Source organism: Stenella coeruleoalba, assembly GCF_951394435.1.
Source record: "Stenella coeruleoalba genome assembly, chromosome: 12".
Lineage (NCBI taxonomy): Eukaryota > Metazoa > Chordata > Mammalia > Artiodactyla > Delphinidae > Stenella > Stenella coeruleoalba.
In genome coordinates this window covers 39,587,942-39,600,531 of record NC_137158.1, presented here as the reverse complement: position 1 = coordinate 39,600,531, position 12,590 = coordinate 39,587,942, and the positions used below count along the sequence as shown (strand labels likewise).

The 12,590-nt window shown below is 46.4% G+C and overlaps 1 protein-coding gene across 6 annotated transcripts in view; it reads left to right on the top strand.

The window, feature by feature from the left end:
* The window catches only part of SCML4 (Scm polycomb group protein like 4), a 125,814-nt gene extending 118,912 nt beyond the window's left edge, over nt 1-6,902 (top strand). For all 6 annotated transcript variants that reach the window (XM_079939012.1, XM_079939011.1, XM_079939016.1 and 3 more), the window contains 2 exons: nt 518-663; nt 3,184-6,902. In XM_079939012.1, coding sequence (XP_079795138.1) covers nt 518-663; nt 3,184-3,309 — 272 coding nt within the window. In that variant the 3' untranslated portion in view covers nt 3,310-6,902. The remainder of the gene's footprint in view (nt 1-517; nt 664-3,183) is intronic.
* Nucleotides 6,903-12,590: the final 5,688 nt, after the last annotated feature.

The window sequence follows — 12,590 nt, the reverse complement described above, 5'->3', positions numbered from 1 at the left end:
GGACCTCTCACAGACAGGGCTTCTGAGACCCAGGACAAGCACAAAATGCCCCTCCATTCTGCTGCGTCCTTCTTGTCTCAGGGTGACACCAGTGGAGGCGGAAAGGACCTGAAGTCATTTTGGCATCACAGCACTGCAGAGGTCTATTTGGAGCTTCATGGAACCTGGTTACAGCAGGCCCGGGGCCCACTGAGACAGGACTGATCAGGAGGGGTCTTTAAAACTCTAACATGGGTCAGCATTTCAACCTGCTGGAGGAGATCCGTTTTCCAACGCTCTATTCCCTGGGAGAGCGGAGAACCTCTGTGTAGAGGGGGAGGCTGCTGCCCTTAGGAGTGGCCTCCGGTGCTCCAGGCTCCTGCCAAGAGCAGGCACTTCTGGCCTTTCTCTGTCGCAGGCGGTCACTCGGGCCACCGCCTTGGACTCGAGGGCCAGGTGGGGACAGGAGGCACCAGGTAGGTGCCAAGGCCCGAGGCCTGCTGTCTCATGGCCTCCCTCTCTGTGCTCTACCTTCCAGCCTCAAGCCCTTCTCCGGACAGGCAGGACACCCGGCGGCCAAGGAGCAGGAACCCCTCTACCTGGTCTGTGGAGGATGTGGTCTGGTTCGTGAAAGACGCAGACCCGCAGGCTCTGGGGCCCCACGTGGAGCTCTTCCGGAAGCATGTACGCGCAGTGGTGGGCCTGGGGGCGGTCAGGGGGCTGCGGGGGGCTCTGCACTGTGCCCGGGGGCACCACTCAAGGGAGGCCAGACGGAACCACAGGGTTCTCAGAGCAGAACAACCACCTAGTTTCTTTGTCCCATCCGTTCCCTCACTTTGGCCTTTATCAGGAGTGCCTGTTTTCCTGCCCATCCATCCGTCTGTCTGTGCATCCGTCTGTGCATAAACAAACGTTTATAGCCCACCTACAATATGCCAACAGACAGTGCCTATTCCTAAGCTGCTTTGAGGATTAAATGAGAAAATGCACATAAAGTGTTCAGCACAGCGCCTAGCTCGTAGATGGCCTTTGATTAGCAGGCCATCTACATATTTGCATAATTATTTAGGAGATTCTAAAATATATAAAGATGGTAATTTTTTTAAAAAAGGTAAGAATTAGTACTTTACCTGCCAAGCTTTCTATGTCAGTTATCGACTGTTGCTATAACCCGTCACCACAAACGTAGTAGCTTAAAACCACACAAGTTTATTATCTTACAGTTCAGTGGGTCAGGAGTCTGACAGGGGTCTCACCGGGCTAAGACCAAGGTGTCGGTGGGGCTGACATTCTTTCTGGACGCTCTAGGGAGAACTCATTTCCTTCCCTTTTCAGCACTGAGATCCGCCCTCATTCTTGGCTCCTACCTCGCTGTCCTCATCCTCAGAGCCAACAACATCAAGCTGAGTCCTTCCCAGGCTGCCAACTCTTTGGTTTTTTCTTCTGATTTCTTCCTCCACTTCGAAGGGCCCTGTGATTGCACTGTCTCCTCCCTCCCCAATAATCCAGGATACGCTTCCTATTTTAAAGGCAGCTGATTAGGATCCTTCATTCCATCTGCAGCCTTAATTCCCCTTTGCCAGGTAACCTAACATATTCCCAGGTTTCAGGGATTAGGACGTAGCAAGGACCGCAGAGGGGTTATGTTTAGACAGATCTGGGTGGGAGGACTCTGGCTTCCTTCCAGCATGACAGGAGGCAGTGGAAGTCTAGGAAGTGGGGGAAAGAGAGAACATTCGGCAGTGAGGCCCCGGGGAGGGCCCGCAGATGAGCTCTGAGTGACGCAGGGTAGGTGCTTCATCAGTGCTGGCTGAGTGGCTGGCTGGATAGAGGAATGAGAGGGGCTGCTCTATGAGTCCTGTACTGTGCCTCTTCTCCCCACCTGAGCACCCAGAATCTCTACCCTTGGTCTCTAGTAATCTGAAAATAGCACTATAGGTGAAGGAGGAAACCCAGCCTTACTAAGGAGTGATACAGTGTGGTAGTACAGGCGGAATGATTGGCTACAGCAGTGAAAAATGTGGTACCTACTGGTATGCTCTCGGGGTTCTTATACATGTAGCATAGATGACCTTTACAGTGTCCCTCCCACCTTCCCACCTGCATTAGGTGTTCTTTTTTTTACATTTTTATTTATTTATTTTTTGAACTTATTTATTTTATGTATGTATTCTTTTGGCTGCACTGGGTCTTCATTGCAGTTCAACATGCAGTCTGGAGGGTTACCATTTTCAGAGACAAATGGGAGCAATATCGGGACCTCAGAGGATTGGCATTCCCTTAGTAATTATTTGTGCTAAACCCTCAGATGAAGCAGGTGCATTATTTAGTTGTATGCCACCTAGTATTATTGACAGGGCCAAAAAACCACCTGAAATCCCTTATAGAGTGTTGTTAGCAATTTGGTAATCAGCGAAAGGCAGGTGAGTGTCCCACGAAAAGAAACCAGAGATTAGGATGATGGATGGAAGTCAGGGCCTTATACCAGCACCTGGAATGGAAAGGTAACTACTAGTTTCAGGGTCTAATGGGATGATACTTTGCCGTAGTCAGTCCAGGCTGCTGTAACAAAGTACCACGGACTGGCTGGCTTATGAACAACAGCGATTTATTTCTCAGTTCTGGATGCTGGCAGTCCAAGATCAGGTTGCCATCAAGGTCTGCTTTTGGTGAGACCCTTCTTCCAGGTTTCGGACTGCCATCTTCCCATTGCATGAGGACACTAATCCCATTCACGAGGGCTCCACCCTCATGACCTAATTACTTCCCAAAGTCTCTCCTCCAAATACCACCACTTGGAGGTTAGGATTTCAGCATATGAATTTGGGGAGGGGGGAGGGGGGGCACATGCAGTCCATTGAACACTTCTTTCTTGTTTAGCCCTAGATTGGATGAAGAGATAAACGTATGTGGGATATTGGGAGTATGGCTGGGACTATGTTAGATTCCTTCAATCAGGAGAGAGCAGGAATATGAAAGATCCAGTGTATCAAACGACTCCAGGGAGACTATGGGAAGAGGAGCACATAGTATTTGTAGGCTTTCGTTTATTTTCTTAAGGTCTTGCCTTGGGACTAAGAGAATACGCATCTAAGTCAATCCATATTCCCTTACTTTACTCCCTGACCATACTCTAACTGTGGCCACTATTTGATTACTTTGACCACTTTCTGGGTTTTCTTTTTTCTGATTCTGTTCCACCAGGAGATTGATGGCAATGCCCTCCTGTTGCTGAAGAGTGACATGATCATGAAATACTTGGGCCTAAAGCTGGGACCTGCACTGAAACTCTGCTACCATATCGATAAACTGAAGCAAGCCAAGTTCTGAAGGTGTTTAAAAGATAGAAGCAAAATCCAGACAACAGATCTCCAGATCCTCTTCTGCCTTAACAACATTTGCCACCATCACAAAGATTCTCTCCTGAAAAAGAACAGCCACAAAGACTTGGTCTTTTTATAAAACTCGTGCATCTTGACCTTTTAAAAAATTCAACATGGCCCTTTTGAAAGGTTCTTCTAGGTTAATGATTTGCCAAAAAATTACAAAGAAGCCTGTTATTTTTAACATTTCTGGTAGGTTGGTTGCTCTTAGGGTGGGTACTGTTTTTATAATGAGAATGTGGAGAACTGAATGCTATCACCCAAGGAGGACACTGGAGACGTCCAAGGATGTGAGAAGAACCTTTGTCCCTGCAGGCTCTGCGGGGACGCCCACCGCAGCACTACCTGTCTTTAGCTCTGACTTGGGGACCCTATCATTGTGAGCCTTGCTTAATTCAGCTCTGGAAGCTGTCTTCTGAGGATAAATGCCTCACCTTGCACTATCTGGAAAACTTGAATTCTTTCACTCTCTGAAAGAGAAGGGAAAAAAAAAGTCTTTTCTATTCCTAGTTATCTGAAGTACTGTGTTGCCCCACTAGAGGGCAGACTGCTAATGTATTTTCCGGACCCTCACTTCAGCAGCCTGATATTCAATACCCAGTGGATGGATTAGGGTTTCTGTGAACAAGACCTAGCCTACACAGACACAGGGAATTTATTCCACAGTCAGCACCACAGATTGCAACTTGGGAAGAAACCGTCTTCTAGAAGGTTCTAGTTCATATCCAATCATTACTGACTGACTGAGGTGCACCAGCAGCAAAGTCAAGAATTTGGAAGCACGTTCTTCCCAGATGGGGCTTTGGAGTTCCTTCCCTTCCAGCGTCATTACTGAGGTGTCGATGTATTGGCATGCCGCAGAGCTTAGTGACATTTAGCCATGGTGTTTCTTTAAAAAAGAAGAAAGATGTCTCTACTAAGCTTTGAAATGGGAGAGTGTTGATTTCTAGTTACATCGTGGGATTATATAGTTGTATGTGTGGCTAATTTTAATAATAATAGCATGTACACAGACATGCTATTATTGGGTTTAATTCAATTTACAAATAGGTTTTCCTTTCTCACCGTGGAGTAATAGAAAAAAATTGATTTCTACCCTTTTGCAGCTGTGTCCAGGGACGGACAATGAATCCACAATTTACTAGGCAGAAGGGCAGCCTTGTCTCCATTCTTCTTTTGATCCTTTTCCTTTCTCTCTCTCCCTGTCTCTTTTTTCCTTCCTCTCTCACTGAATAGGAAACGTATCTTCAAAATGAATTTGCCTTTGCCGTGGGCGTGTCCTCTTCCTTAAAAAACGTCCGTAGTGCTGTAAGGGAGGAGATGAATACTAGACTTTGTGATCTCTGGGAGGGGGAAGATCAAGGGCCACTCAGGGCCTCCCTTGGCCCAAATGCAAATCAGAAAAGGCACACCATCCTCGGGATGCAGCCTGGACGGGCGTCTTGGCCGGTGAGTGGAGCAGCGTGGGATTGCAGCCTTCTCACCCCTCCACCAGGTGACCTTGTGCAGGACAAGACCTGTACAAACTTGAGGGCAGCCCTGGGTAGATCTGTGTATTGATCCTCTATAAATCAGTTAGAACTTGGACAAGGATCATAAGAAACATTCCAAGCCATGCTCTTAGACCCACTTGATGAGTGGTATTTGAGAAAGCACATCAGAGCAAAATCCTTTTTAGACACGCAAATGGTGGCGGACTTAAAGCATGACAGAAAAGGGATAAAGCAGAGTGTCCTAAAACTGCCCATGGAACTGAGCTTGCGTTATCAGGCTGTGGGAGAGCTGAATGTCTTGGTCCCGGCACCTGACAGAACTACCCTGAATCAGGCCTTGGGACAGCATCTTCAAGATTTTGAAACAATAAATGGACTCTGTCCCTCAAAGTTTGTAAATCGTGAAGTGCTCACTGCTGATCTGGAGTTAGATAGTTGCCCTCAAAAAACCATGGGTAGGGCTTCCCTGGTGGCGCAGTGGTTGAGAGTCCACCTGCCGATGCAGGGGACGCGGGTTCGTGCCCCGGTCCGGGAGGATCCCACATGCCGCAGAGCGGCTGGGCCCGTGAGCCATGGCTGCTGAGCCTGCGCGTCCAGAGCCTGTGCTCCGCAACGGGAGAGGCCACAACAGTGAGAGACCCGCGTACCGCAAAAAGCAAAAAACAAAACCATGGGTAGTGTATATATTCAGAACGGCCAGTGTGAAAACAGTGAGATCCAGAAAATCCCACGACAGCCTATGTTCCTCACTCCACCATTTTTGCTCAATTCTCTGAAACTTGTGGTGCCTCTTGCATCAACATATACCTCATATAGAGATTTTCAAAACTTTCTACCATTCTTAGTAGTGCCTCCCTCGGTACAAACACATCAACATTGGTGCCGCCAAATCAAAATCATCTGCAAACAATGTCAAGGAGATACTCGGAGTCGTTTTCAGGGGAGAGAGATTTTCCCATCTCAAGTCTAGGAGAAAACTGGGTCCACGTTCATGTGGAACTGCTCTCACAGAGATGCTATCTCATTTTGCATTAAACTTTAAGCAGGACAGATTGCTGAAACCATGATATTTAAGGTTTGACTTTTTAAAAATCTCATTACTCTTGAAATGAATGCTGTCACGTCAGAGAATAACCTAAGGAGGAAATTCTTCCTTTCCTGTTTTTGCACTGAAATGCAGTTAGCCGACCAAATTATTGTTGCAATACTGCAATTAAATTAATTTTCACCCCTTTCAAAAATCTTGTCAAACCAGGCAGTTCAATAGCTCAGCAAATGTAAAACATACCAGGCCATCTCCTCTAAACGGACCTTAGGCAGAGTCATGCCACGTGTGTCATTCTCATCTGAATGGGAGCTTATTTGGGGGCCCTTGAACTTGTACAGATGTGTTACTTGTTATTCCATGGCAGTAGATTTGCTCCAGGTTGTGGTAAACAATGATATAGTTTTGCATAATTTCAAATTAGTGTGTGTGTGTGTGCTCATGTCGCAAACATTTCCAATTACACTTGTCTGTTAAACACGTTTAAAAAAAAATCTAGAGACAGTTCTGTTGCCTAAGGCATTTAAAATATTTTATGAGGCACATTATTCCCTTTGTGAAGACTTCAGGTAAAAGAAGTGCATTTCGTCTCTCTCTCTGTGTGTGTGTGTGTGTGTGTGTGTGTGTTTCCTGACACTGTAGTGGGAAGAGCCTTTGAAAGTGGCTGGGAGTGTATCAGCTTTTGCATTTGCTTCGTTTCAAATGCCTTCCCAGCTTTGTAGCCCTGAGGCAGAACCCTCTCTAAGCTGTTACTGCCAAGTATACCCTCTAACACCAACAGGGTGTGCCCTGGAGGCAGCTGGGGGACAGTGCTGGGGTTCTGGGCCTGCCCAGGTCAGGTGCTAACTGGACTCACCAAGCCAGCCCAGGCTCTACTCCGTGTGACTAAGGGGACAGGCCTCGCCTGGGAGCCCAGTGGGCTGGTTTAGTGCCCACCAGAGCTATACAGCGCTTCCATCATTTCTCTTCGGCAGGGCTGCCTCGTATTTTCCTTTACAGCAGGAGAAAGGAGTGGGGAGCTCCTCAGGAAAACCAAATAGGGTATTAAAATACACTGGGAAGGAATACTGCGTGAGAAGGAAACAGTAAAGAAGGGAAGATAAAAATAACTGTCCTAGGAAGACGATAAGAGAGCACCTCTTCTAACAGGCCCAACCCTCTGAGCTACAGTAACCTATTTTTGTATTTATGTGCTGCATGGAAGATTTCTTATTTTATTTAAATTAAAAGTATGTTTTTTATTACTTTCTGAGATTGTTTTAGGAGAATTTTGTCATGGCTCTGAAGATGATTGGAAGTGCCCAGAAGTGACCAGGGACTTGAAGTTAGTCATTGTCAGAAGGTCTGGAAAGATGGAGATACTCTGGTTTCTAAGAAACTAGCCAGGTTTCCATACGTGTGAGTGGGAGGTGAGTGCTGTGTGACATTCGCTCTGATCTGGTGCTTTTTCAACTCTTCTCCAATGGCTTAAGAGGAGGAGGAGGAGGAGATGGGACTCACGTTTTTTTCCTTAAACCTCAGATAACAAGACAGGCAATTGGGAAGGAGGAGATGATTTCTCAAAACTGCAATATTTTGTTAAGGAGAGGGATGAACACCTGTCCGTGGTCTTGGTTTATTTTTTGTTACAAACTCACTCCAAGAACTAGGTAGCTGCCCAGCTCTGCTGTGGTCTTGCCACGTGCCAAGTTCCCCATGGCATGAGATGACCGTGCTGAGAAGCCCAGTGGTGAGCCCAGCAGATGGTCTGCCGTCTAGAGGTACAAAGAGTCCTGTTCCCATCTTGTGATGTCACCCCAGTGGCTACTTTCACAGGACTCCCGGCCGTGCTGCCCCGGGAAGAGGGCTGGGAGCCTCAGCTTCCAGGGTGCCCTTCCCTCCAACCATTATCCTAATCGAAGACGATTCCTTCATGGACAATTGGAAGCTGGATTTTTGGAAATCTAGCATTTACTTGAAAGAGAATCGTTCTTATTTATTGCCACCAGTTAAATATTATGGAAACATGTCTGCTAACAATTTGCTTTGTGTAATTTGTTCTAATGCTAATAAGCAACAGCTGGGACACTTCCTGTGGTAAATTCCTCTGTGGTTACAGTGGTATCATCACACATGGACTTCACCAAATCACTGTACTTGAGAAGAACGCTCACTCTGGCTCTCCTAGGCTGCAGGAAATTCCCCTAACTTAGAAGCAGTTCTGGGCAAAAGCGTATTTTTAGAGGAGGATTTGCTTTTCTTTGCTCCCTGCTTTTCTAAACAGGGCCCCAGACCTGTGCTCTTAAAATCCTACATAGAGAGCCTGGGGTTCTCCTCACGCTCAGCATTGAGCTTGATTTCCTCCAGAGGAAAAACAGCCAGCAGAGCTAAAGAATGACCCTTTCCTCCAGGTCAACGTGCTGTACACATAGTTGATATGGGGCACAAGAAGGGTGGAGACGAGTCCGAGGGCCAAGAGCTGCTCAGCAGTTGGTTAAGTAATGATAGCCGACAGTGTGGGCATCTTTCCGTCCAAAGGGTCTAAATATACCATTCGGACTTGCTCTGGGCTGCCAGCCCACCATTCTCTGCTCTGTAGCTCGACCACATGACCTGAGCCTTCGAGTTGGTTCCCTCTATTAGACGCTTGTTGTAAGGGCCAACACAAACGTCTTCTATTGATTGGATCCTACTTTGGAACACAACCAAAGCCTTGCTTCTCCAAACAGCTCACTATGAGACAGCAGACCCACACTGGGTGTCATTTTACAGTAAGCATATGTGACCGAAGGCTACTTCCATCATAAATGTAGCATCCTCCAACCTTAGGCAGCCTCCACCTCCCCATCCAGTGCTGGGACGCCTTCCCCACAGCCTGACCGCTTCTCATTAGGGGGAGTTGACTCCCATAGGAAGTGGCTTATTTCTCTGTTGGACAGCTCTGGTTGTGAAAACGTTATTTCTCAGGGAGACACAGATGTCTGTGAATCAGACACAGACGTTTGAGATGAAGCCAACTTTGCAATCTTTCTCTTTTTTAACAGAGCTTGTCCATGCAGTAACCACACCTATAATACAAATTGACATTGGCGAATAGATCCCGGCTCCACTACATTAGCGTAGAGGAGCAGACACTGAATATCAATGTGGGACTCAGATAGGTCATAGCCATCAGATTCATCAGCCCTGTCATGAAAAACTATCGAAATTCCTGTGGTCTCACACACACACAAAAAGGGTGTCCTGGGAGAATCTTTAGTGTAGTTGTAAATCTGGCTGTGGTCACATAAGCATGTGAGTTACAAAAGTTTGCATGAATGAATCTATAAGTCCATGCGCCTCATTAACTGGAAAAGACACTACGAGACGTGGAAGCCCTATCTCTTAATTGTACTCACTGGTGATATAATAAACTAAGGAAGCTGAAGCTTTTAGTTTAGACAAAAACAAGTTATAATTGATGATAGAAAAGTAAATATGGTCGGTTGTGAATTTATGCAAGAGGTATGCAGTTTATGACACCAAGCCCATGTGGATTTCCTGCTTGTGTGTGCATGCCCCCGTGAGTGTGTATTTGTGAGTTAGTGCAATAAGAGGTGGGAACTGGGGAAGGTTAGAGAAGGGATTGCAAAGGGAGCTTTTGCTTTCTAGAGCACTCTTATTCAGAAGAGCTATCTAGCAATGATTTAGAAATCAGATCCCAAAGTACACATAACATGTAGTTTACGTAGTTTGCTTAGATAAAATTCTGGATTATGGAGCAGATTCTCGATGAAAATAAGTAGCTACAATTATATCTAGCACCTTGCACAGCGGCACCTGCCATATATTGTAAAAGGCACCTCATGAATATTAATTCACTGAATGAACAAATGCTTGACTAGTTTCGTATTTTATTCAAAAAGCCACTAGTTTCTTTTTGAACCCCATATCTTTACTGAAAGGAGAAGTGCCGAAGGGACAGGCCAAAAGAAGAGATAAGGCGTTTTGTTTCCTCTGATTCCCCAAACGCTCAAGGAGGTCAACCCCATAGTCACTGACTTGCATTTCACTCCTCTTTTTGTCTTAGCCTCTCTCGTGTTCTACTGCAAGCATCAGAGAATAACAATAGATTCCTTACAGCTTTACTTCTAAGACATCTTTTCCTTTTCCTACTCAATGCTCGGTGCCTCTCAGCATGAGTAGGGGGGTCTCGGTGGGCTGGGTGCCTCTCAGCATGAGTAGGGTCTCGGTGGGCTGGTTAACTGCTCAAGGACAGCAAGCACCTCCAGGAGGAAGAGAGCACCTTCCCTGAGCCCTGCACTCGCAGTACCTTGCTCACCTTGGAGAGGGCAGGTCAGTGGAGCTGGGTCTTCCCCGCAAGCCACTCTGTCGTCATGCTGATGGTAGCCCGCCTGGGAGTAGACGTGGGTAGAAGAAAAGCTTCCCCTGTCCTTTTCACTCTTTACCCATCTCCACCCTTGAGAGCAGATTTGGAGAGATCAGGGGCTTCTCTTTTTTCCACAGAAGGTTACATAAGAGCATTGAGAATAGAATATTGTGACTGATTTTTTTTTTCACAACCACACCAAAACTTAGAGTGTTTCACTTTCAAAGAAATCACCTCAAAAGTCTGAGCACATGTTCCAAAGATGTTGTCATTGCTCAGAATATTTGCACTGCATCTCTTTTGGGGTCATTGTTAGATGCTAGAACCCATTCTTTTCAAAGTGGAAAACCCATCGTTGTCACTCGAGGGTGGATTTTTTTTTCTTTTTGGAGTCAAAGGCACTGGGGTCATGTCTGGTGAGCAGCACAGGTAATCCACTTGAGATGTAAAGCAGTGTTTCTCCGTACTCATTAGTTTGTCTTTTCCTTGTGTGTTTTCTTACTGGGTACAGATGGTTTGAGCAGTAACAGCCACAGCTCATTTGTTAACTTGACTGTATTAGGCAGGTGTCAGTATAAGGAGCTGCAATGCAGAGACTGATTTGAAGGGCAGCGTCACTTGGATGAACATTCAACGTGTTCATTTTAAAGCTCACTTACAGTTCGTTGCTGTATCTTTAGGCATTGTAAGCTGAGGATATTGTGAGTGTACCTAGAACTCTAGAATAGCAGAGGAATTGGGAGGAAGAAGCCTTAGGGGACACCTGGACAGCTCACCTCCAGGGTAAAGTCTTCTCCACACCGTCTCCCGCTGGTTGCACACTACTGGGGCAGCAGATTGTGGTGCAATACAAAGAAACAAGCTCTCCGAGTTACTGCCTCCCCCGCACCCCCATCTCCTCATCTGGAAAAGGAGAGGCACCCAGATGACCTTCAGAGGCATGTACAGCTCAGTTACTTTCAGCAGGGGCCGGTGGGACTGTTGGCTCCTCGGCCTTCTGTTTTATCATTTCCAGCTTCTGCCTCTCCTCCTGTCTGGCCTCGTCTAGATGTTTTCTCATCCTCTTCTCTCATTGGCCCATAGCTCCTCCTCAAAGCCACAGAAGCATCACTTTGCTATCCTTTCTCATTATTTTTTACTTTCCATTTAATTCTTTCTTCCTGTCTCCATGTTTCTTTTGTCTCCTCTTTTCTGTTTTTCTCCGTTCCACTACCTCCAATGCCTTGTGGGAAGGAGAGGAGGTGGAGAGATAAATAAAGAATTAACAAGTAGCCTCTTCCCTTCCTGGCCGGGCTGTCCCGACCCTTGCCTGCTCCCACTGTCCCATCATCACCCGCCTACAGCATTCCTCAGCTCTGTTGTGCTTCCGGCCCGAACTCCACTTGTTCATTCCATTCCTCCAGGTCCTGCCCTCTCAGCCTGTCCTTGATTTCAGGAACAAGAGTCCTGTCCCTTTTGATTGCTTCATTCTGAGACTCGCCCTGATGTCTCACTCATAGGCCTCATCAGCCTTCCTCAAGCATAGGCCCCAATGCCCATCCCACCAGGTGTCCCTCCTCATTCGGCCCCGAAGGTCAAGGGCCCAGTGACCTGGAGCCGATGTGACATACCTCTTCAGAAGCATGAGTTGTTTCTGCCAGCCATGCTGGCTCTTGCAATCTGCATGGAGTCACTCTGCCCTCCAGTAGCAATTCTGATCATTGCACAGTTGTTGTTGTTTTTCTTTGTAAAGTGATTTTATTAATTTAAATTCTTTTTTAAATTGGTGTATAGTTGATTTACAATGTTGTGTTAGTTTCAGGTGTACAGCAAAGTGAGTCAGTTATACATATCCACATATCCACTGTTTTTTAGGTTCTTTTCCCATATAGGTCATTACAAAGTGTTGAGTAGAGTTCCCTGTGCTATACAGTTGGTTCTTATTAGGTATCTATTTCATAGGTAGTAGTGTATCCATAGTTCTTTATAGAACATGTAGCTTTGTCCAGACCCGCTGAGCACTGACTGTGCCTCTCAGTGACCAAAGCCAGACCAGTGTCTCAGTTTAAATGAGGAGGGCCAGCTGGGATCAAAGACGAGACACAATGACCTACATGAGAAGCACTTCTGGGGTGAGGGTTTGTTTCTAGACATTTATAAGTCTGCTGAGACGTATGCAATGTTAAGTGGCTTGTGTCTGGGTAGGGGAAGATGATGACATATTTCCCAAACAAAAATGTGATTTGGAGGAGGGAGAGAGGCAGCAAAATTCTGGAACGGGAATGCTCTGTTCCTGGCCTTTATCCAGCACCATCACATCCCCTCGAGGTCTTTCTAGAAGTCAAACTTGTTTCCTCCACAGG